Source organism: Rhododendron vialii, chromosome 3a, assembly GCF_030253575.1.
Source record: "Rhododendron vialii isolate Sample 1 chromosome 3a, ASM3025357v1".
NCBI lineage: Eukaryota > Viridiplantae > Streptophyta > Magnoliopsida > Ericales > Ericaceae > Rhododendron > Rhododendron vialii.
Window position 1 is genome coordinate 8,783,370 of NC_080559.1, and position 24,848 is coordinate 8,808,217.

Genomic DNA, 24,848 nt, shown 5'->3' on the forward strand with positions numbered 1-24,848 from the left:
CCGACCAACCCGACCGTAAACTCGATCGGACGGTTTCTCTTGTTCATTCGGACGGAGTGGGTTCCAAAATTTCCCAACCCGACATGATCGGGTCGGGTTCCTGGTTCAGGTCAAAACCGCCCATTCAAAAGTTACCACACTCAAGTACCTGATTTTTCCAATAAGTATATGGGTCGGGCCCCCATAAATGAAAACTGGGTTATTAGGTTCAATACAAAGCCCAATGCGGTTAGGGCAGTTCTAGGCGTAGGCTGGGCTCGGGCGGTGTCATGCATCTCTCTCTCTCCTTCAAATTTCTGGCACAGATTACCTTTCACTTCCCTTCCTTATCCGTTCATCATTTATCTCTCTCCCGTTCTTTGTCGGGTGCGCTATCAAAATTCAATTCACCATCGCTGCATCCACCCACACTTCTACAGATATTTTTCTCTATGCGTACATATCAGTATAACCCACCTGTACGTTTATAAACTTTTTTGCTTTATACAATCGGCAACAATAAGAAAAATGTCCCATCTTCCGCCGCAGTTCAAGTGCGTCCCTGACACTTTCTCCTTTCACTCCAAATCCCACCTCCACTCCCCTACCCTACTCTGTAAGTCTCTCTCTCTCTCTCTCTCTCTCTCTCTCTCTCTCTCTCTATATATATATATATATATATATATATATATATGTATGTATGTATGTATGTATACATGTGTGTGTATGTATTATTACGTTCGTATATTTAATTTAGGGGTGTAAACACGCCGAGCCGAGCTTTGTAGTTTGAGCTCAGTTTGTTTACTGAAATAGCCCAAAACTTGAGCTCGAGCTCGAGCTAAACGAGCCAGGCCCAGTTCATTTACTAAAGGAACCTATATAAATGAGCCGAGCCGAGCTTTAGAGTGTTGGGTTCATTTACTAAAGAATCCTATATAACGAGCCAAGCCGAGCTTTAGAATGTTGAGCCCCGGTTCATTTACTGAAGGATCCTATATAAATGAGCTGGGCTGAGCTTCAGAGTGTTGAGCTCGGATCATTTAGTACACGTATCCTATATAAACAGCCAAGCCGAGCTTCAGGGTGTTGAGCCCGGTTCTTTTACTAAATGATCCTATATAAACGAACCGGGCCGAGCATTTGAGCTCGGCTCGTTTACTACACGAATTTTGGATTTGGATGTTTTTTGGATGTGAATTCATACGTTTCGACTGCTCAGTCGTTTAATCTGAAGTTTAGATTGGAATGGTGAAGTTTGAATTTTGTGGGTGGTGTAACCGATTCAAGTTTAGCACCTCTGCATTTCCAATGTTAGAGACTAGGTTATCCATCCAACAAGCTGTGCCCGTGCGAGGCGGTGCACAAAAAATCTACGAATAAGTACGACGGAATCACAGATGAATTTAGAAGAAGAAACCTAATAGGGGTTAATTTGAGATGTGAAAGTAGAAAAGAGGGGAGAAGGAAATTAGGTTTTCTTCAAGGGGTAGTTTAGGAAAGTAAAAGTGTGAGCCGGCTTCATAACCGTCGTTCTAACCAAGGGGTTTTCCCTTCATATTAGTAATAGATAAAAGGTATATACATGCATATAGATATCTATATGCATGTATAACGCGCACACTCTGTGTGTATATACTTACATGTTATGTCCTTGTGTTGCATTTGTATGTATTGTGGATGTGAATTGGTACGTTTCGACCACTGTCAGTCATATGAAGTTTGGTTTGGGATGGTTAAGTTTGAGTTTTGTGTTGTTGTAACCGATTGGAGTTTGGCAACTCGCCTATTCAATATTGGAGACTAGTTTATCCATTCAACAAGCTGTACCCGCGTGATGTGATGCATGAAAATTCTATAGAAATTTTTATGACGGAATCAAAAATGAATTTAGAAGAAGAAAACTCCATATACATGTGTTTTTAAGGGTTAATTTGGAAGTTTGGTGAGTAAAAGTAAAATGTGAATTTTTTGGGGTAGATTCGTTCAAACCTGAAATAGAAGAAAATCTTTACAATGATAGGTATGTATATGTATAAAGTCGTAAGTCTTGCCATAACTAACCTGTTGGCTATGCTATGCGTGGGTATGTCATGAAAGTAATCTCCAAAAGAATTTCATTAGACAAGAAAATGGATGGCTGCCCATCGCATTCTGTTGCATTGTTCAACAAACACTTGATTTATATGTTTGTTGTATACTTATATGAGATTGTAGAATAAGGCTAGAGGCAATAAGCGTTCGTGGAAAACTAGGGACTTTAATTTTGTCAAGAGAATTGAAGAAAACGGAAGGATGTTCACCTAAATACAATCAACTTACTGTGTGATATCTGGAGAACTCATTCATTAGCTCTTGAAACTGTCCTGGCACCTAAACTGTTGTTTATGCCTTGTGGTAACACTCAAAATGGTTTTAGTGGTGCCGGTATTGTTTTATTTAACAAATAAGATTTGCTTCTGTTTTTGTTCAGATAATGGAGTGAGTTCAGTTTCATTTTATTGCTTGTGCGAAAAAATTGTGTTTATTTAGAGTTTTTTAATATGTCTGTCGTTCTCATGGATGGATATTTGCTAAGAGATCTCCTTTAAGGTGCTTATATAGTGGCTGCTAAATTGCAGTTAACTGATTTTTGAGTATTTATTACCAAACAACATGAAGTGATTATTTGACGTAACTAATTATGACGAGGAAACCTGTCCCAAATTTAAGCATAGGAAATTGTAATAAGGAAACATCTCCCAAATTTAGGCATAGGACATCATACTTATTTTAGTGTCAATGGATGTCATGCTGTTTCTGTGGCTTTTTTTTTATGGAATAGTTTCTGTGGCTTCCTGTGGCATATATAGTTATTTTAATTTAATGTCTTCATAAATTATGCAGCAACAAAGAGATGGCATATATATTTTCGGATGCCATGCATCTTATCCCGAACGTCCCCACACACATCAACCACCACAACAGTACTTGATATGGAGAAACTGCAATTGACGTCTTTAGAAGCTCATTCAAATCTAGCTGATGCGGATATACCTTGTACATGTGTTGGGGCAATTGGTTCAGCCACAGAGGTCAGAACTCACCCGTTGAAGTCATTGAATAGAAAATTCTTAATTTTTTTTTTATTGTTTTGTAATTGGTGAAACATTCTTGATGTTATATTCAACTTTGTTTCTAACTTAATACATTCCTTCTTTTTCCTTCCGTTCCTTCTGTGGGGAACTGGGTAGGAAGGATGTTAAGCTTGTGATCAGAGTTTTAATGCCAATCATTTTTTATTGACCAATGTCGACCTTTTTTTTTTTCCAAGAAAAGTGGTTAGTTTAGTTCTAGGTTCTTCTGAATCATGGTCAATGTGCTTCAGATGCACTCAAATGGCTTATTGACTGGATAATATCTTAGTTTTGAATTTCTCACTTGTGCTTACTACTATTGTATACTCCTTCTGTCCCAAATTCTTGGTCCTCTTTCACTATTTGGGTCACTCAAACAATTGTCTATATTTTTTAATTTATAGTAATGTTTTTTTATATCAAATATAGATCTTGTTTGATCGATCTCAATTAATTCTATTAGACAAAGTTTTTGAAATCATAAAAAATATTATAGATTGTGACAAATAGACAATTATTTGAGTGACACAAAAAGTGAAAGAGGACCAAGAATTTGGGACGGAGGGAGTACTCAACTACCAGACAACTTTTTGAGCAAGTTTGGCTAAAGAAACTCTTCTTACTATTGAAGAGGCTATTACAAAAGACGTAGGAGTTTTTTTATGTCTAGGTGTTCTTAATCATGGGTAATGTACTTCAGATGCAACCAAGTGGCTTATTCACTAGACAAGATCTTGGTTTTAAGTTTCTCACTTGTGCTTACTACTATTGGATGCCCAACTAGCAGACAACCTTTGGAGCAGTTTTGGCTAAAGAAACTCTTCTTACTGGTGAAGAGGCTATTACACATGCCACGGCTGCTGAAGCAGTTTCTCTGGCAAAAGCAGCTGCTAATGTTTCTGAGGATTCAAGAATGATGTTTGGCCATTATAGCTCTTCAAAATTGGATGGCAGACCTGCAATTATTCCATCTGAACCAGATACAACACAGCTTGCAGAAATCGGAGTAGTTGGTGTAGAAGTAGGTTCGACATTAGCTAAAAATGGATTGGGTGAGAACTGCTATCCTTCTAAAGAAGCTGATGATTTGGAGCAAATACTCAATGGTGTAGCTGTGAGATCAAGGAGCCAAACAGAACAAAAAGGCAGAAGAGAAAAAGTAGCACAGAAAGCTGCAGCAAAGGATACATGTGTAAAATCTGTTTTTACAACCCCAAAAGGACGTGCTACTTTGCTACAAGGAGACGACTACAACCCATTGGGTGTCTTGGTTGGAGTTACCAGTAGATCCAGGTTTCTCACGCGTGCTGAAGAACATAACTTGTCAGAAGGAGTAAAGGTGCAATTCATGTTTTTATGTAATGGTTCTTCTTTTGGTTTGGTTCTTAATGAAAGTAACTTCCGAGGAAAAAAGGGTTAATGGTTTTTTGGGATAATTTGTTCTTTTTACGTTACTTAGGTAGATGTAGTTAATTGTCGTTTTGGTCAGTGTCTACCCAGATTGACTGCCTGTGACAACTAGGCGGATTCTCTTATAACGCAAACACGTATACTAAATATGTTAATTCTTTGTGTATGTCAAATTTAATTTTTAACCTAATGCGAAATTACAAAGGGATTGTAGTGCTGCAAAAGGAGGAAGTTGGGAGGACTTGGGTTTATCCTTTCGTTATAACCCTGTTACTTGTTTGTCCAAACTATGAACTCTATGAACTTTTGAAATGTTGACTCCTGCTAATATCATGACATCTTGATCATCTAAGATGCCTACCATCATTATGCATGCCAGGTATCATGAACGTTTGCTCCTCCAAAATTGGTCATCAAAGAGTTTTGTAGACAATGTACTTCTATTCTACATTTTGGACAAACTCTAGATTTTGGGGACATTATAGAATGGTAAAAGCTTATGATTCTCGTAGAGAGGATCTATAATAGTCTGCACGGAGACGTACTGCTATAGGTTGTTGTGTGCAGGACTAGGTGATGTAGAGTGGGTTGCGTCCGTGTTTCTTGATTGTTTGGACCTTTTGCGACCCTAGAGGCTCTAGTAGACACGCGACCCAATGTTGGCGGATTGGTCCAGAAACCCTAGGGTTGATTGGAAACGGGCCAAGGATCAATCCTCATCGCTTTGCCGTGACCGAAGACCTTTTTTGGCCGTTCCACATTGTTTGGGCTTTCAAAAAGGGAAATTTTTCGTTTTAGGAGATAATTGATTTGCTTGTAACTTTTAGTAGGAAACTCCGATTTGGTCGCCGTTTGTTTTGGTTTTTCTTTAGTTGTCTAGTATTTGATACTGCATTTTATTTCCGAATTTTTGTTTTTGGTAATTTTTGTAATTTCTTTGATTGTGGCTTGATTAACAAGTTTATTTGTTTCCTAGGTGGTCTAGAGTTTGTTTGGCCAAGTATCATTGTAAGCCCTACGGCAGAACTTGGTTGTTATTGATTACAGCAATAAAAAACGAGAGTTTTCTCAAATATTGTTTGATCGTAGAGAGAGTATCTCTAGTTCAGACTGGTTCGTGATTTGCCTTGTGCGAATAGTTTCGTTGTTATATGCTTCCCTGCATCACTAGGTCACAAAGCTAGTGGACATAGGCTGTCGCACATGCTTCTAGTTTGTGCATTTGCCGGTGAGTTCATGTTCGATTCATGGTTTGCACTTCCCCGGATCGTGGACTGCTCTAAATAATACCCGGACTACAAATTCTACCCGTTACAATGATACACTTGGCAGTTTCTGCTTTTTGTCCATGGACAAGGAAATAGTGTCTGCCATTATGCAGGCTGACGACTCGTGCCCAATGTGCTGCGGTACAGAAAACTCGTGTAAAAGTCATATTATAATAGTTTTAATTGGATCAAACCAGCAACATAACCCATGTTAGTCAACCACAAAAATATAATATTTTTAATGATACTGTACTTATAGATGTCTTTTATGTGTCCCATCTTTGTGAAAATCGGGTTATGTACTATAAAATAGCTTACAATAATGGAAGCGGTTGGATGTTGGTAGTTGTAGGCCCCGATTGTGCGTGTGAATGAATGAAATGTAAAGATAGTTAGGTAGCTAATTTTTGTTCTCTGACAGGAATGATCCTATGGTGCTCCAAATCGTATGCATTTCACAGAATTGATGCTCTTGCTTCTGCTCCCATACTCGCACCTGCTCGTCGAACTCACGACTTTAGTGGAGAATGGCAGATATCTGCTGTGGTGTTAATACTGTGTGATGTATGCGTTTAGTTGTGGACACTGTGTTTTGTATGTTGGTAGGGGTCGGAGGGTATTGAGGAGTTACTTGTTTTCATGGCTATTTATTGGGAATATGCCCCTTTGATCCTGTATGGTTTTGCTTTGGTGGTAATGAATTTACCAAAAGATATAAGAAACAAATTTGGAGTTGTTTTGCTTCAGCATCTACACTCAACGGTCTCAACCTTGGCACTATAACAATGAGATGGAAAATAATGGGCACATGCTTCAAAGATTTCAATCTCCAACAGTCCAACTTATTGTTCCCCTATTGTCTCGTAGTCTTTACTTTTAATATACACAATTTGGGGGCCTAAGTTCTTGTAATTATGACTTTCTAGCTGAGCATGTTTGAACTTTATGCTCCAGCTTGAGGGGGAGTGTTAGCCTAGCATTTTAGTTTGTTCTTCAATATTACTTATCTCCTAGTGTTAGGGTATTACAGTAATTCTATTGATTTGCGTTTGATGATATAAATACATGTGTAGGTGGATGGTAGAGGAGCTAATAAACGCTCGCTATCTTTTACCACAAGTATTCTGTCTCTTCCTTCTTCTTCCTTCCCTTCAGCCCTAAACCTATCCCTGCAAACTTTTAAGGACAATAAGACAATTTATGCATAATCTGCGCATTATTGATAATTTACTACAGTGTGTTTGAATCCCATCTGTGGATGGAAGGACCATTTCCTTGTACTCCTTATATACGTACTTATTGATTTGGTTCATATGGATGTCAACTGGCATGGGTAGTTGTTTCAGTTATAATAACATCTGCGCTTTTATTTTATCTTGTCTGACAAAATTATAACTGGAGTGGTTTTAATCTAGTGCAGGACCTACTGAAAATTGAAAAACTTAGGGAGGAACTTGATGATGGGGCCACATTTGCAGAATGGGCTGCTGCTGCAGGTATTGATGAGAAGACCCTGAGTTGTCGTTTGGCTCACGGTATACGATGCAAAGAAAAAATTATTAGAAGCTTTCTAGGGCTTGTTGGTTCGATTGCCAAAACTTATCATCGACCTGGAAGGGATCTCGGAGAGCTTGTTTGGGTATCCAATTTTCCCTTAAATGCCATCAAACGATTGGAACTTCTCTTAAATTAGAAACCATGAGCTATGTGTCAGACTTTTATGAGGTCTGCTAGTTTTGATGCTTTGAATAACTTTCAGGCTGGATGTCAAGGCATTATAAGAACTACAAAAAGGTTTGATCCTACGAAGGGGAGGTTCGCAACCTATGCTACCTGGTGGATTAAACTTGAAATTCGGAAGTGTGTTCGTGACCAGTCGAGCTCTTCTCGGTTACCTGTACGTGCACCTCACTTATTATGATTTATAAGTGATTTCCGCATGGTGTGGCTCTGTGTTTCAGATTCTGTATCACCAGAACGCTTTTCAGAATGTTCTGAAATATAAAATATTGACTGCCTTCTTACGTTTTATTTGTAGGGAAATGGCGGGAGAATATCAGAACGTCATTTTTATAATTTCTAAAAAGGGTTATTTCCCCCCATAGATCATAAAAATTGTGAACCACAAGTTTCCTTTATTTTCGGAAAGCTAAACCAATTATCCAAATATATTGGGAGTTGGCTATACGAATCTTTTTAGTTCTTCAACTCTTTGACAAATGTATATCAGTTGATCAAATTTATTATCCCGTACTAATTAGATGTGGCCTCCCTCTCTGTCGATCTCCAATGGAATCGAGCAATCCATCACCTATAACCATCTCTGAGCTGATATATGCAAATCTTTTTAGTTCATCAACTCTTTTGATAAATGTATGGTCAATTGATCTGATGTAGTAGGATTTAGGTGTATTGTTGTCATTTCAGTATCTTTAGTGTGTGTAGGGTTTTGACTTTTGAGTCTATAAATAGGTGTCTTGTGCCCTCATTAGTTTTTTTTTTTTTTTTGATGTATTGATAAAAGAATATAGATAGCTTTTGCTCCTTGTATCCTATTTTGGGATTTATCTCTCTCATGAATCTTTCCCTTGATTTGGCTTGCATCATTTGGTATCAGAGCTTCTAGCTTGATCCTAGCCCTCCATTTCACCGGAGACTTCACTGGAAACCTAACCTCGCTGGGAAATCTCACCGGAACCCTAAAGCGGTGCCGGAAAACCTCGCCGAAATTTCTTTTCTACAGATCTACTTGTTTTCACACCATCTTAGACCCAAATCAAGAAATCAGAGCCCTAAACCCTTAATCACGACCTATTCGAGCCCGTACAAACCCAAAATCTACATACCCAGACCCCGAAAACCCTAGATCTAGCCTATACGACCTCAAACAGACCTTGAATCCTTCAAAAACGCACCAATACAACCCTCAATTCTACTGAATTGACTAATTTCGGAGCCTAGTCAGTTGATCCGAAGGTAATCGAAGGCTAATCTGTTGATTCGAAGGCTGCTGGAGCCCATTCGAACCTCGTTTTGCTCTCTCTAGTGCCGTAGATGTGATTCGATCGCTGTTTGGCTCTGTTCAACTTGATTTGAGCCATTTTCGAACCAGTTCTTGCGCAGATCTGGTCGATTGCGATCTCCAGCTCGACTTCCAGCTTCGATCTTGTTAGGTTTGATTGTTCTACGTGTGTTTTGTTGTGGTTTTGATCTGTAATGATCCTGTTTTTCGTTGCTGTTCTTCTTTTGGTTGCTGAGTTAACTGGGTTTGAGTGATTTTGGTTGAGTTGGCTCAGTCGTATGCTGAGTTGACTGGTTTGGGTTGAAAAATCCCTGAGTTCACTGGGTTTGGGACTGAGTTTACTGGGTCTGCTATTGAGTTGGCTGATTTTACCATTGGAATGGCTCATACACTTAGGGATAGAGTTAAAGGAAGAAGGGAAGGTGGAGGTAGAGGATTTTTGGTGAACAATGGTGAAGGATTGAAGGTTATTTCACAATGTCGAAGGAAAAATGATTGCAATTCAAATGAAAATAGGAATGAGATTAAAGAGTTGAGTGAACAAGTTGCTACCTTGTATGATAAGGTGCAACTAATGTTATTGAAAAGAGAAGTTGCTACTCTAGAGAAAGTTGCAACGTTTGTCCGTTTCATTCAAGAATATTGATGGTTACTGTAATTCCAAGTCTTATGAACATCTCAAACCGAATGTGCTTGAGGAAGAGACAAGCCTCAACCAAGATGCATTTGAGAAGGACGAGGAGCAATGTTATTGTGATGAGTTTTCACATGATATTCCTATCTTTGATGAGCTCTCATGTGAAGAGCTTGGAGTTGATTTTAAGGATGGTGGTTTCAAAGACCTTCCCGTCATTGATGAATTTCCAAATGAGGAACTTGGAAATGATCTTGAAGGAATTTCCGATGAGTATGCAAATGACGATATTGATGATGATGATTTTCCTATCTTTAAATGTGAGAGACTCTTACATGAGGATGTTGAGGATGAACTCGTCTTTGGGGCTAGTGGTGATTTAGATGGTGTTCCCATGTATGACAAGTGTGAAGAAGAGCTTAGTGTTCACATTGAAGAGGGAAGATTTGTTAACATGATCAAGGAAAGCTTCGCTATGGTAAAGCGAGGAAGCACAAGAAGAGAATGGAGTTGGTGTGTTACAAGCACAAGAAGAGAATGGAGTTGGCGTGTTACCAAAGCCGGAAGAGGTTGCTTTTTATGTCCCGCTCATTTTAGAAGATTTCATAGAGCCAAAGCTTGATAGTTGCTTCTATGAAATGCCACTTGAATTGTCTATGGCTCAAGATGTTCAAGTGTGTGTTGCGTTGGTACCTCATCTAGCTACAAAGTTACCAAAAGAGGGTAGAGACTATTTGGAACACCTTCAAGATCCTTTGGGAATGGTCTTGGGCATGTGGTGAAGTTGAAGTTTCTCTATGCGAAGGTTGATGATTCTTGTGACGTTTTGGAACAAAGTGTAGTCACCTATGTTGAGGAAGTGTTGAGCCTTAAGGGGCATGGCAATACGCAAGGACGTGGTGGATGTACACAAACGAAAACTCGTATTGAAGATGGGTTATTGCATGATCGTGACGTGGATCCAGGAATGTAGCTGCATGCCTACTTCGGAGCTGCATAATAAATACTTTAAAAGTTCTTTGTTTTCCTTGTTTTAGTTGTCTTGAGTCATGTTATCCAACTAGAGGACAAGTTATTTTCTTTAAAGGGGGTGTATGATGTAGTAGGATTTAAGGGTATTGTTGTCATTTTAGTATCTTTAGTGTGTGTAGGGTTTTGAGTCTATAAATAGGTGTCTTGTGCCCTCAATAGTTAGTTTTTTTTTATGTATTGATAAAAGAATATAGAGAGCTTTTGCTCCTTGTATCCCATTTTGGGATTTATCTCTCTCATGAATCTTTCCCTTGATTTAGTTTGCATCATGATCAAATTTATTCATATCGATTTAATTGCTGCACCCCCTACAATTAGATGTGACCTCCCTCTCTATCGATCTCCAATGGAATCGAGCAATCCATCACCTATAACCATCTCTGAGCTGATATTGAAAAGTAAATTTGAAAAAGTTTGAGAATATGCCGATGATGTTACTCTTGTATTTTGATGTAACGTAATTTGAATGTTGACCCTTGTATTTGCAACTTAATAGGTCCACCTGGTTGAGTCACTTCGTAAAGTGAAGGCGGCCAGAAATCGATTTTACAGCAAAACTGGAAGGTCACCCAGCAAGGCACAAGTTGCCAAGGAAACAAGGCTCTCAATGAAGAGCCTCCAATTTCTACTACTCGTCCCTAGAGAAAGAATCTCTATGGACCAGAAGTGGCTGAACGACACATACCAGGGTGGATCCAGCCCGTTATATAGAGACTGGGACAGTGAGGTCAAGTATCTCGAGCGATATATGCTTTGTAAATACAAAGGGCAATTATTGAAATGTTTGAGGATATCTTTGGGGATGTTTTCTTCTATTTGTGGAGTTAAATTTATAAACTAGCTGTACAAAGCATACTTTACCCTAGGTCAATTCTGCAGGTTCAAGTGGTAGCTCGAGAGTCAGTAGGAGCAGCTGACCCGCTCATATTTTCAAAAATAACTTTTTTTAAAGCAACATCTATGGAGATATTTTGCAATGTGCCCCATCTGAACTCTCTTACTCATATTAGTCGTTCATAGCGTCTTTTTTCCCTTCCTTTTTTTTTTTTTGTTGATATAAACACTGTTTTTCTCTTTAAATGTTTATTTTGCTGAGAATTCCCCCTTGTATTTTCTTTCCATCTAGAGTACTCTATCTTACATTACGTCCTCAATTGATTTTCTAGCTTTGCCATTGCACACATTCTTTTTTTTTTTTTTTTGCCTTCTGTTATACTATCTCACGTCCTGTTTTCTGTCTCAGGAAGAGGAAGACCCGCTTGATGATTGTTCACCTGAAGAAGCAGTGAGGAGACGAGAATTAAAGAGGGAGCTGGAGAAGGAGCTGGACACACTCACACCAAGGGAGAAGCAGGTCATCAAATGCAGATTTGGGATGGACAGTGGAAGATCTATGACATTGCAAGCGATTGGGGACATAATGGATGTAAGCAGAGAGAGAGTAAGGCAAATTGAGGAGTCTGCACTCAAAAAGTTGAAGGAAAAAAACCGTGGCAATGAAGATTTGGAGTTGTACTTGACGGATCAGAAGTTGTACTGATGGATCTGGATGATCCTCTGTGAGGATCATGAGGCTTTTAATGTGGTGTTGCCAACACATCAATAAAGAGATCCAACGGCTCACAACAGCCCTTCTCTTTTTGTTTCATTAAACGACGTGGTTTTGCACGATAGCCTAATGGAGAGAAAACTATATGGTCCGTTAGTCTCTTCTTCTCCGTTCCCGACGGTGACGAGGTCGATCTAGCCGTTGTTCTCTTCTTCAATCTTAATGATGGCCTCAATTTTTCTAATACCAGAATGAAATTCCTTCCTGGCTCCTATCAAAAAGAAAGGACTGGAAAAAAAAAAACTCATTACTCATGCCCCATCTTTGGTGTCATACAAGCGGGACAAAAATGGCATGCAAAACCCATTACAGTATTGATGGTGAAGCCATCAGGAAGAAGACCTCGGTGTCCCATGTCCTTCTCCAACTTCAGTGCTATCCACTTCGGTTTTGGTACAAAACAGGAAAGGGTTAAAGAGAGAAAACCCTAACTTTAATTTGGAAAAAAAGAGGGCTTTGGCTGGATAAAAATGGAGAGAAAGAAGAAGAAGAAAAAATCGGTGGTGGGTTTTCTTTCTGTTCGATTCTGGGCAGTAACGGAGAAGAAGAAACAGGAACGGCGAACAAGAATGGGTTCTTTCTCCGTTACAGAATTATGTCATCAGACGGTGTCGTTTGGCTAAACAAAAAAGAAGGCCTGTTGTGAGCCGTTGGCAACACCACACTAAAAGCCTCACACGATCCTCACAGAGGATCCAGATCCGTGTAGTACTACACTGTGATAAACCCCAGCCGATCAAGAAATCAGATTTATTAGTCAATTTTGAATGAACTGGAATGAAGGGAAGGAAAGGGAACGCTCGATCCCTTGGAATGCTCGATCCGACAGAATGTACATTAAAAAGCTTTGCTCGACTAGTAGCGAGAGAGAAGACGATTGAGAAGATGGTCGCTTGAAGCTGGGATGCTTAGAATAGAACTTCTATTTGCATGTGTTACATGCAAAGCATATAGTTAGCGTCAACAAAAGGAGGGGCTTTGATTCTTACCTATGGAGGCATCATCAACTAATTTAGGTGACTTTCCATTTGGAATGACTGTTCCAGTCCTCCTTCAAGATAGTAGTGATCGCAGCGAACCAAACGCTACCCTGGTGGCTGACTTAGGGCTTCAGAACAGGAAGGCGGCATGCGCCGTTCCATTTGTACTTTTTCTCGTTGCAGCATTTTCTTAGAATAGACGGAATTGTTTGTGCATAGAAGCAAGAAATTTTGAATCAAAACGTTTTACTATTTTACCATGCACTGAGCTTATATTCTCTGGTAACCGGATTTTCAAATTGACATATTGCGACACACATGCAACGCTAATAGTAGAAGTGTAGAACCCACCTAGTGATTGAGAGGGACTCTGGGATTATGGGCGGGAGAGGATTAGAGACAGGTTTAACTTTTGGCAATATATGCATAAAGTGGCTGCTCTTTTAAAAAATTAATGAAACAGTGGCTCCCCAATACCTTCAAGAATTGAGGAGTTAAAAGGACGTTTTATTGCGAAACTATGTCCCCTAATCATCAATCAAAGCTGGAAAGAATCAGAGAGGGCAACAGAAAAGGAAAAATGTTTCAAGAAGGGGGGAAAATGTTTCCAGCCTTCGAGTTACGTATCTTCTAGACAGACTTCCTGAGGGCATCCATGAGTAATTATTATACGTCCTTGGTTGCTTAGAGCAAACATTGTTTGTTTTCATCCCACTAGCTTAGAATCAAAGAAGCATGGACACCGACATTGACATAGATAGGAGACAGATATGGGACATGACAATTCTAAATAAAGAAGGATACGGACATGGCTGGAGATATGTTAAAAACATATGTATTAGGCAAAACTATGTGTCCTAAGTAAAGTAGGAGCAAACTTCCCGTACCTAAAGGTCCGGCGCAATTTGATTTTGAGTTTGCAACAATTAGAAGGCATTTGTGAATCTTAATCATTAGTTGTCCACAATAAACACAATTTTCAGCAATTAAACACTACATCCATGCATAGGATTTTCCGTTGTCCGTCCTTGCCTAAATGAATTGTCCTCTCTACTATTGATCAACCTCACAAACAAACCTAAATCATCCGAAAAGTTCTTCTTCTTTTTTTCCCAATAAGCTTCACCCTTATGATATCCATGATTTATGCCATGCCAACCAAACCAAAATACTTATGGTTACAGTATTCTTAATATTTTCTCGCCACCTAAGAAACTATGATCACAACTAAACCTAGTTAGTATGATGATCTCAAGTCCACCATCAACCCTTAATATCTATGAATTCCTATTTTGTTATTGATATTTGAGAGAGAGAGAGAGAGAGAGAGAGAGAGAGAGAGGAGTTCTAAATCGTGTTTGGAACAAATTTCAGAGTAAGAGGAGTTCTAAAATCGTACTTGGATTAAACTTCTCGAAGAGAGAGATTAATTTAAATTCTTCCCAAAAAAGCCAACCTGAGAGAGAGAGAGAGAGAGAGAGAGAGAGAGAGAGAGAGAGGAGTTCTAAATCGTGTTTGGAACAAATTTCAGAGTGAGAGGAGTTCTAAAATCGTACTTGGATTAAACTTCTCGAAGAGAGAGATTAATTTAAATTCTTCCCAAAAAAGCCAACCTAAGAAATCAGTAGTTGAATTAAGGAACCATTTTAGATTTATAAATGTACATAAGATTCAAAAATTGAGATCGGTTATTGTTGAATACTCTGTGGGATGCTCAAACAAACGATAGCTAGCTGTAGTAACTCCATATGAGTAAGTCGTTCATTCGTCGGTTGGCCATTGGCCCATTATGAACTTTCCACTGTCTCAAATCTAGTTCATCCAAGTTCATCATGTGGAAATAGTAAAATATAATAGTAAATACGCTGATGATGGATTCTTTTCAAAAATGGGTAGCCCAATAAATCAGCCCGTTGAATTCAAATAACCACTTTAGACCGTTAAATTTATGAATGTACATATGATTCAAAACTTGAGCTTGGTTATGATATAAATCATAGATATAAATGTTCTCCCTCTCAAATTTACTAGACATCAACGAGCCTTTAACTCTAATTTAAGTTCAAATATCAATTTAGGTTTTTACTTCTACTCAAATTCGAGTAAAAACCTAGGAGTGAATAATCATTTTAGATCGTTAGATTTATGTTCAAATATCGGCTTAGGCATGCGAGTATCAAGGAAAAATGCACAACATTGAATTCAAGAGCGTTGAAAGCCGTTCGATACAACATTGAATTCAAGAGCGTTCAAAACCGTTTGATACAAATGATCTCGCATTGATGGTACCTTTCCCAACACACTCTTTTTTCAGTTCCTCCTCAGCCAAAACCCTGCGAAGTAAAAGGCAGGTTTCTTCACTGTCGTCCTTCTCCCTCACTGCTTACAAGGAAAACGAAAGCAGTAATGAGTTCGTAGCAGAGCTCTCCGGTCTGGTTCCGTTTTCAAACGAAGCCCTAAAACAACATCATGAGGTACTCCAAATTCATTTCTCACTCCTCCTTCCTCTTCTCGCGCTATTCCGCAACCGCTCGTCAAAACCCTAAACTTGTTCTACCATACATTGCTCGGGAATATACGTCTCCCGCGCAGCAGCCGACGGAGAGGGTGTCGGCGATCGTCGACGAGATCGCCGGACTCACATTACTCGAGGTGGGGGATTTGACGGAGGTCTTGAGGAAGAGACTGGACATCAACGAGATGCCGGTGATGGCGGTGATGATGCCGGGGATGGGATTCGGCGGAGGCGTGAGAGGCGGCGGGGTGGGGGCGGCCAAGGGGGAGGAGAAGGTGGCGGTGGAGAAGACCGCGTTTGATTTGAAGCTCGAGGGAGGTTACGATGCGGGGTCAAAGATCAAGATTATAAAGGAAGTGAGGGCTTGTACTGATTTAGGGTTGAAGGAAGCCAAAGATTTGGTGGAGAAGGCGCCTACCCTTTTGAAGAAGGGGGTGCCCAAGGAGGAGGCCGACAAGATTATTCAGAAGATGAAGGAGGTGGGCGCTAAAGTCACCATGGAATGAATGGTAAGGTAATTATTATTATTGGACTTCAACTCTCTTCCATGGTTATTGATTTAATTCGCTATCCGATGTTTTTTTGTCAATACATTATGTTATACTGTGAAATGTGATTTGGATTGCTTATGTTATGGTTGGATGCTTGTTTGCTCTCTCTATGTATGTTTATTAATGTGATTTGGATTGCTTATGTTATGGTTGGATGCTTGTTTGCTCTCTCTATGTATGTTTATTTCGTGGCCAACCTGTCTTTTCCGCGCACCGACGTTTGAGTGTATGTGTATTTGAGTGTCTCTTACGTGTCATCTCTAGCCAAAGCTGCATCTATTATCCTGATTCTTCTCCATTCTTCTGCTCAATCAAAACATAAAGGAGATAGCAACCAGATCATGATACTCAAGCAATAGGAAGGTTTATGAATGTCATTCTCCTCTATGGCCTCTTAAACGCTCAAACTCACCAGCCAAGGCCATGCCAGGTCTATGAGTGCCATTCTTCAATAATAAATGCTGCCAAACCGTAAGAGGGAAAAGGGCAAGAGAAGAAGAGGTGCCCATGAGATTCGGCCCCATTATCACACAAAACACAAGTAGCTGAGTCAGCAATTCCCGAACTTTGTAACTATCTCTGGTTGCCAATCTCCCCAAAATGCACATCCACTGAATCATAGCTCACATTGGGACATGATGTTTAAACCAAATGACTTTAAGCCGATGCACTTTTAGGGGGACTTACCCTAGCAGCATTCCAGGCTAATTGCACTGATAAACACAAGATGGAGATAAAATCCATCTGGCTGAATCCTCCCACATCATATTGAGCAGAAGGTGGCTTGGGGTATTCCTCACAATCTCCCGCACCACTGCAGACCTACTTCTGGATCATCTCCAAGAATTATCAACAATTACAGAGCCATCTTAGGCATTAGAAGCTCTTCTCAATGTATAGGCCAACCTCACTTTCCTGCCTAGTCTCTTATGTTTCTCCTATTTTCAAGAATTTCCGTCAACTCTACTTTCCCTCCAAAAGAGTATGGACGTAGCAACATGTGGCGTGAATGGGAAATTACCGTCAATTTACTGACAGCCGTTGCCTGGTGATGGGATATTGAAAACGTGTACTAAGTTTTTTAAGGGTCAAAGTGAAACAAAATTAGTTCAGGGGGCAAAGTGGAAAAAAGGAGCATACATCAGGGGGGACAGAGTGGAATTTGCCCTAATAACTTTTAGGGGGTATCTTTGTATGGAACAAGTTTTCCTCCCTTCCTCTGATGACTCCCCTCCCCATCCTTATTTGCGGATTGCAATTAATTGAACGCTTCAATTTTTTTAATCCATTTTCGACCTGCTCTTGACCACCATTAAGCCCTTTAGAACACCTTGCTGCCACACCAATGTGATTCAACAGCTAAAAACAAACTCGTAGCATGGTCTTCAAACCTTCACAATACACTCCCAGAAATTCTAAAGCCTCTTTACTCTCCTTGGTGGCCACTAAGTCACCTTATTGCTCAAAATTCTCTCTCGTCATACGCAGACTCTGCATTCAGACCCCTCACTATCTCTGTGCTACAGTTTTAGGATTCTCCAACGCACTTCAAAATCCATTCTTCCCGCATATATCTCCAAAGCTCCAAGGAGTCCACGCATACTTTCCCCTTATCTTCCAACTGTCATCCTGTCAGCTTTCATCTTCCTTAGGCTGGACCAGTCCTCCTTATCTTTAGTTACTCCTTATCTTTGGTTCCTCTTGTATTACATTGGAGTGGTTCTTTAGCCTTCCTTTTCACATACAATGAGAAGAAACTATGTACTTGTTAATTGTTATTTATGCTTAGTGAATTTAATGGGAAGGCAAGGCTTTTTAGCATTTTTAGTATCTGAGAATGTTTGGTTTTTGTATATGTTCAGGCTTCTTCATATCGGAATTGGAGGACAATAAAGATTAGGATACGCAAAACGCAGGCTTATGATTTTCAAATGGGAAAAGGATTAGCTGATGCATTGCACAAGCACTGCTGATGGCGAGCAACAGAGATTTCTCCAATGTTAGTGTAATCCAGAGATTTTTTTTTGGTAATGGAATTTTTTTGGGTCAGAGCTGCTTTTTGATGTTTCATTATTCTCTCGTTTTTGGTCTGACGCTAATTTAGAAGCAAGTTTTGGCTCAAGTAATGTGTATGCATTGCCCTTCTGTTGTGGAAATTACTTCCATTGGTGGATTTGTTAGTTTGTTTGAGACTATGCAATTTTGACTTTTGTACCCCTACAAAATCACAATGTTTGAAATATCAAATTACAAAGGTACTTGCGGTGGACACACTTTTTTCCTCGTGTGATAATGAAGCTCCTGGACCAGGTGGTTGTACTGTTTGTTTCTTTAAGAAGACTTGGTATATTATTCGGGGCGGGGAAAGTAAATGCCACTGCTACCATTTTGGTTCCAGAAATTCCGAACCCAAGTTCCGTGTCCGACTATAGACCCATCTCCTGATGCAACACTACCTACAAAGTCATCCAAAATTCTCACTAATAGACTCAAAGCTGTGATTCATCTCATGGCCAGTTCTTCCCAAGCTGCTTTCATCTCAAGGTGATCTATCTCTGACCGGTTGTTATTCATTATCATAAAATGTAATACTTCTCCTAGAGCTGCTATGACAAATAATATCGTGAAAGACGCTGAATAATAGTTGTCCAGTAAATAGATGAGGAATCCAAATTCAGACAAAGCGGATAACTTGCATATGAAATTACTGTTTGAATCCACCAACCAAAACTTCTCGCTCTGCCCCTGCATATGAGTATGTGGTGCCGAGGACAATACTCTTAGCCGGACATACGGAGTATCCTCTCTTCATACCTTTCTATGTAACGAAAAAATAAGTGCATTTAAAAATGTTATTTGTCTCTCTCTAGATTGAGGACATGCGATTATTTTAAGAATGTTAGTTTTGGTTGGCATTGGAAGTTATTTGATGGATCACCTAATCACATATAAGTCCAAGTAAAAAACACCCATATTAGTTTTAGTTGTTCAAATCTCCAGCCAACAACCCCTTTCATCACTTCAACATCCTCTCCAGTCTAATCTATTAATATTAGTATTCATGGTTAAAGATGAACTCCTAGAGAGGTTACCAAAGTACGAATTTCGCTTCTCCTTTCGTTCTCTTCTTTCTTTTCGATTTTCACTTGGTTTGCAGGGTCAGGGCCTTTCTCTCTGGGCGAGTGCATCCGATTCAAAAGTCCTTTCCTAAACCCCTTCCCGTTCAGTCGATAAGAGATAGAGAGAAGCAACACCATTTCGTGTTCTCCTTGTTTTGCATCCCATTTGTGCATACCACAAAATGAATAGGGGATGCAGAGGACCATCACCTTTGGTTCCCCTTGTAATGGTGGGAGTTCTTGGTCTACTCATACTTGGCTCGTTCCTTCAAACTGTCGTTGATACCTTTTCACCTCTGTTGGAGCTCGGGGGAGAATTAGAGGACCGCGAATGGACCTTCGTCGTGCTGCTTATTCTGGTCCTTTTCTTGCTGCTAATACAAATGACCGTGAATTTTAAAACCGACAGCTTCGGTTACGATGGCGAAGGATTTGGGTTGGGATCTGTACTTTTGTTGGTGGTTTTTTTCGTTCTGTATCTCATCTTTACTTATGAATAATGTCGTGCGAGCTGTTTGTTCGTTCAATTCTGGAAGTGTGTGCTGCTTGTATTTCATGGTGAAGCTAAATAGGGTGTTGGTGCAGTTTAGAATTTGTGCATACAAGTTTTGTGATATCAGTCTCCATTGTCCCCTGAAGATTTCTTTTTACTGCTAAGATTTGTTTCCACTGTCCACGGGCTTTCTTCACCACACCAAGGCAACGCCGACGGCTCGACGTTGTCTATTGAAACAATTTTCTCCCAGTTTCTAAAATACAAAATCCGGAAACTCTTTCTATCGTAATCTTTTGAAGTTCATATTCCTTGCGAAATTTTCACTGAGATTTTTGACTAATTTCCCCTAGTTAAACAAACAGTAATTAAAAAGTAAAACTGTAAAACTAGTGGAATTAAGCTAATTCAAACAGGACATAATCAAGTCCTTTCATCTCCACTCCAACTATCTTTAACTTTGGGGCCAGTAGGCCCTTCCTCACCCAGGGCTTCCTTAGGGAGACCTCTAATAACCTTTTCCAACTCTTTTTTCAAATTTCCTGGCAACAGTTTCTCCACCTTCTTGAGCTCATCTTCCAGGTTATACTCAATTTTGGGACCCCATTCCCTCTCATAGTCCAACCATGGCAGCTCGACGATCTCGGATCCCAAGTGCTCGGCTGCAACCACCACAGACCTCGCCCCAGTGTCCATGACCGTTTTCCCCTTGGCCGTGTCGTTCCTTATCCCTATCCCATCGCTCCCTTGCAGCACAAGTCCCGCCTTCGGGTAGAAGGCGTGACCGTGCAACGATGCGTATGTCACCGGCTTGTTGCCTCCTTGAAACTCGAGCTCTGACGCGCTAACCCATGCTCCTCTGCTGTGCTCCGAGAAATAAACACTTTTCAACCCTCCGTCGAAATTGCTTACCCTTAACGTGACATGTTCCCAATCACCAACATGTTCACCTATTTTATCAAAGGAAATATTAACAATCTTAACCTTAGCCCTGGCTGGCCCATTGAATGGATAGAAAATCCATATGACAATATCTGTGAATGAGGCTCCAAGCATAGGTTTCACGTGTAAATAAACCCCTGCATCTTGCAAATCCCCTCTTTTGACTCTCTCTTTGGCTACTTTGTCTGTTGGGAGGTCCAACCAGTAGGCACCATCGTTTGAGCCACCTTGGGGGAGGTTTGAGCCAGTGGGTTCAATTCGAACGGGCTTGGATTCGTCCCCTTTCGCGTACAACAGTGCCCCATTCTTGAAAAACCAGCTCACTGAGGAGGGCAAGTATTGTTCATTGGGATGAAAATAAATCCATGGAGAGTAAGCTTGAAACAATGCCTGGATTTGGCTTAGATTTGGCATAGAAGAAGAAAAATCAGCTTTCGAATTCTTCAAGCAAGCTAGAGATGTCGAATCGCTTTTGCCATTTTGGGCTGTAAACGTACCACTGAGGACCCCTAGAGCTTGGACTCCCCTAGTGGTTGGTCTTAGACCATACACATTCAACCCGTTTGGCACGGTCTTCGTATCTAATCCCCAGATCCATGTATCGATCTCAGATATGTCGGTGAAATCTAATCGAACGCACCTGATTTCGTCGGGAGAAGGCTTTTGCGGGGAGCTTGTGACAAGGTGGCCGATGGCTTTATAACCATCAGGTGGTGTTGGTTGCCAAATATAGCCAATGCCATCTTGTTTAATTTTCAATGACTCACTACTAAAGACAAGAGTATAGTCAGTTGGCGGCTTTAGTACGGTCCCGGAAGATGGGTCGTTGCCGGTGAGTACGTCTTTTCCGGCGAGGATGCACCCGAAGAGGGGCGTGTTGTTGGGTTGGGCGTAGGAACCAAGCAGGAAGAATCCTTCGGGCAATGGCGACGGGTTAAAAAAGGTTGCCCCGAGATTGTCCGGACCGCCTTCGTGGGTTGCCCAAATTTTGGTGAAAGATGATATTTGACACACTTCTAGTCCTCCCAGATCGATTGTCCCGCTTGCGAAACCTTCACCTGTAATGGAAAACAGAACAAATGCAAAACACCATTAGCTCACCTGAATGCTGGACTCCACCAAAAGCTTAATTCCATGAAAACTGAAGGAAGCATTGCTTATTTGTTGGGTAATTAGAGAAGCAGGGAATTACTAACGAAAATCCTATGTGTACCGACCAAAATGTAGGGAAATCGTACCGACGGCCGTCTCCGGCCACCGGACGGCCGATCCGAGCCATATACATATATACACGAAAAATAGGGTGTTTAGATCAAGCACTCTACACACATCGGATGCCGTTGATTCCCGCGTAGGACCCCTCGGTTTTTTTTTTAAAAATTTTTGGACTGCTCGGATCGGCCGTCCGGTGGCCGAAGACGGCCGCGCGCGGCCGTCGGTAAGAAACCCATCGGAACATAGAAACGGGGTCTAAAGTAAAGAAAGTGGTAAACACAAAATAAGATGATTTATATATAGAGTGGTAATATATTAGAACATAGAAACTGGGAACTGGGATATGCAAATTGATTCCAATTTTGCATTGAATCTGGATTCTCTGCAATCTGTTGTTGGACTGCATAATGTCGTCCGTGTGATCCTACCCGTCCAGAAGTGTTATTAAAGGTTTAACAAAACTCTTCTAGGACTGTTGAATGCAAAGATGGTTACGATGAAACGGCAGAGGCCTCTCTGCAGTCCTTGGACTACAGAATGCCGTCCACGTGATCCTAAAGGTTCAAATTTTAACAAAACTCTTCTATGACCGTTGAATGCAAAGATGGCTACGATGAAACTGCAGAGGCCTCTCTACAGTCCAACTACAGAGAAGCCGGGTCCTTTCGAATTATGCCCACCAGCCCTGTGAAGAATCTCATGGAAATTTGTTTTTCAGTTGTGTATGTACATAGCAGGTAGGTAGTGGGGTCAGGTTCTATCGGAGAATGATGGCTATGGGATTAGTAGAGGTTTTGGATTGGGCAAAGGCAAATAAAGGTCGGAACATTAATGCCCACTCTATTAGGTATGTTAAAGTTTTTACTCAGATTTGAGTAAAAATATGGGTAACGGCTGGAAATGCCCTTACTTGTCGGCATTAAGGATCCCACAGTATTAAATGTCCAATTGGTTTTTGATTTGATTGATGTAACAAATTGAATTTTAAGTTTTCTTCTTCGGATTCAAGTTGAAACATGCTATTTTGTTGCAATTACACTCATTGATGTAAAATGGTCCTTGAAGTGGATAACAGTAGACGGCGGTGGTGATGCAAGCAATGCATGCTTCGACAGAGGGGGCACGCGATTATAGTGAGAAATTGGATGAGTTGGGTCGATTCGATTCAAGGAGAATCAGTGATTGAGGCTTCTCTATTGTCCTTGACCATTTTTTGTGTAGTAAGTAGTTGGGTAGGGTAGTGAGTTGGTATGCGGAGTTACATCAAACACTTCCTCTCTCCATGGTCAACATGCCATGTCATGTGAAAATAGGCTTGAATTTGGGCCACTTCATGCAAGAATGTAGTCAGGTCAGCTATTTCTGTTGCAATTTGAACAGAATAAGACACCTGGTGCCGAATTTAAGGGGTATTGTAAGCTTCAGTGAAATAATTAGAAAGAAAGTAAAACGAACCCCCAAAACTGGTCCACAACATAGCCATAACCGTCACGAGAGTAGAAAAAACGAGGACAGGTAGAGAGAGAGAGAGAGCGCACCTGGTGGCCAAATAGGCAACGGGGAAGGAAGCTTGAACATTGTTGCAATTGGCAAAGGCTTCTTCTTGTTTTTCTTGGAGATCGTCTTTGGAGAATTATTGATTGAATAAAGATCACTACCCATATATATATTGGTGAGTTGCTCCAAAATAAAAATAGAAAGGGACTTGAACAGAGAACAGAATTTTAAGAAAGTGCAGCCAGGGGATATGGTAGTTAGGAAAGATGCATAATAATCTGGTAATGAGAGGGATGAAAAATGTGAAGCACATTGTTAAAGGCACAAATGGGTAACCCAATAGTTTGATGGAGGTAACGTCTAAGGCACTGTATGAAGTTGGTTATAAGCAAAGATTTCTAAACTTTAGGAATCTAATTCTCTTGCATACAAAGGGAAGGTTGGTTGGTTGGTTGGTTTAACATTGTTGTTTATGCTTTGTGGGACGTTCATTTTTTTGGCTGTATGTAGCGAGCACGTAAGAGCGAGTCCAAGGCTAACCAACTTTTCCTCCGTCTTATTTTTCCTGCCTTCTCAATCCCAATTCAATTACCTATCTTTTCGACCCTCATTCTCAATATCCTAACGGGTCTTGAGTATGCATAAATAAGCATTACAAATTGCTTCATTTTGCTCGGAAGTAAATAAGTCCGGCTTGACTCCCCATGATTGGTAGACTAATTTTTTTGATTTGGAGAGTTGGAGTACGTTTTACCCAGTTTGATTTTTATAAGAATTTGATAAATAGCCATCCGCACAAAAAAAATTTGGCATTGATCAGTTTTTTTTTGAGATACTCCCTCCGGCCCATTTTGGTTGTCTATTTTTCGTTTTTCATGTCATTCTTTAAACCCTTATATCTCCCAATCTACAATATTTTTTATAATTTTGAAAACTTTGTATTATAAACCTAATTGAAAACTATCAAACAAAATTCATATTGCATATATTTGGAAATTCATATTGAAACATATAAGCTATTGAAAACCGACACAAATATCAAAAAAAGACAGAAAATGGGACGGAGACAGTATCATTCACCGACTACCCCACAAACCTTTTTATCCCCCTTAGGAAACAGCAATTCAATTATGTTGAACCAGGAAAACAAATTACATTACATAACCCCAAAAAGGCCCAACAGAAGTAGAACTAAGAGAAGAAAAAAATAAGCAACAATAGTGAAAGCGAAGCTCAAGATCTCCATCAAGCTGAACTACCAGTTCCATCGCCGCTGCAGCAGTTGCACTGTTTAACCGAGACACTATCAGCATTGACTTCTTTGGAAGCTGCTCAAAGTGAAAAAACCCTAAGCTCCTCACTTTTACCTCTCTAGAGCGCACGCGCGCACACATTCTCCATCAAGTTACTCTCCAGTCAAATTACGCCTGCTCCTTCTCCGGTCATTTAACCCATGATTCCGATCA

General features: G+C 40.3%; 3 protein-coding genes and 1 long non-coding RNA gene across 7 annotated transcripts; 2 read left to right on the forward strand and 2 right to left on the reverse strand.

The window, feature by feature from the left end:
• Positions 1-247: 247 nt before the first annotated feature.
• LOC131320382 (RNA polymerase sigma factor sigB-like) lies at positions 248-13,310 on the forward strand. 4 transcript variants are annotated; one of them, XM_058351082.1, is made up of 8 exons: positions 248-595; positions 2,866-3,053; positions 3,883-4,434; positions 7,194-7,412; positions 7,533-7,670; positions 10,958-11,188; positions 11,705-11,991; positions 12,812-13,310. In XM_058351082.1, exons 1-8 carry the CDS (start codon positions 508-510, stop codon positions 12,825-12,827), a joined length of 1,719 nt encoding a protein of 572 aa, XP_058207065.1. In that variant the 5' UTR covers positions 248-507; the 3' UTR covers positions 12,828-13,310. The 4 variants fall into 4 exon arrangements, with proteins under 4 accessions (XP_058207065.1, XP_058207066.1, XP_058207067.1 ...); XM_058351083.1 differs by having other exon boundaries at positions 11,705-13,310; XM_058351084.1 differs by lacking the exon at positions 10,958-11,188.
• On the reverse strand, positions 3,204-3,800 carry LOC131320384 (uncharacterized). Its single transcript, XR_009198209.1, has 2 exons — positions 3,672-3,800; positions 3,204-3,427 (listed from the first exon to the last, which is right to left on the reverse strand). It is a non-coding gene; the product is annotated as an uncharacterized LOC131320384 (long non-coding RNA).
• Positions 13,311-15,335: 2,025 nt separating the features above from the next.
• LOC131320386 (uncharacterized) lies at positions 15,336-19,869 on the forward strand. The gene is made up of 3 exons (XM_058351088.1): positions 15,336-16,079; positions 17,979-18,660; positions 19,274-19,869. The coding sequence occupies exon 1, from the start codon at positions 15,520-15,522 to the stop codon at positions 16,069-16,071; it is 552 nt and encodes a 183-aa protein (XP_058207071.1). The 5' UTR covers positions 15,336-15,519; the 3' UTR covers positions 16,072-16,079; positions 17,979-18,660; positions 19,274-19,869.
• Positions 19,870-20,008: 139 nt separating this feature from the next.
• LOC131320385 (hypothetical protein At1g04090-like) lies at positions 20,009-23,757 on the reverse strand. Its single transcript, XM_058351086.1, has 2 exons — positions 23,424-23,757; positions 20,009-21,728 (listed from the first exon to the last, which is right to left on the reverse strand). The coding sequence occupies exons 1-2, from the start codon at positions 23,545-23,547 to the stop codon at positions 20,152-20,154; spliced, it is 1,701 nt and encodes a 566-aa protein (XP_058207069.1). The 5' UTR covers positions 23,548-23,757; the 3' UTR covers positions 20,009-20,151.
• Positions 23,758-24,848: the final 1,091 nt, after the last annotated feature.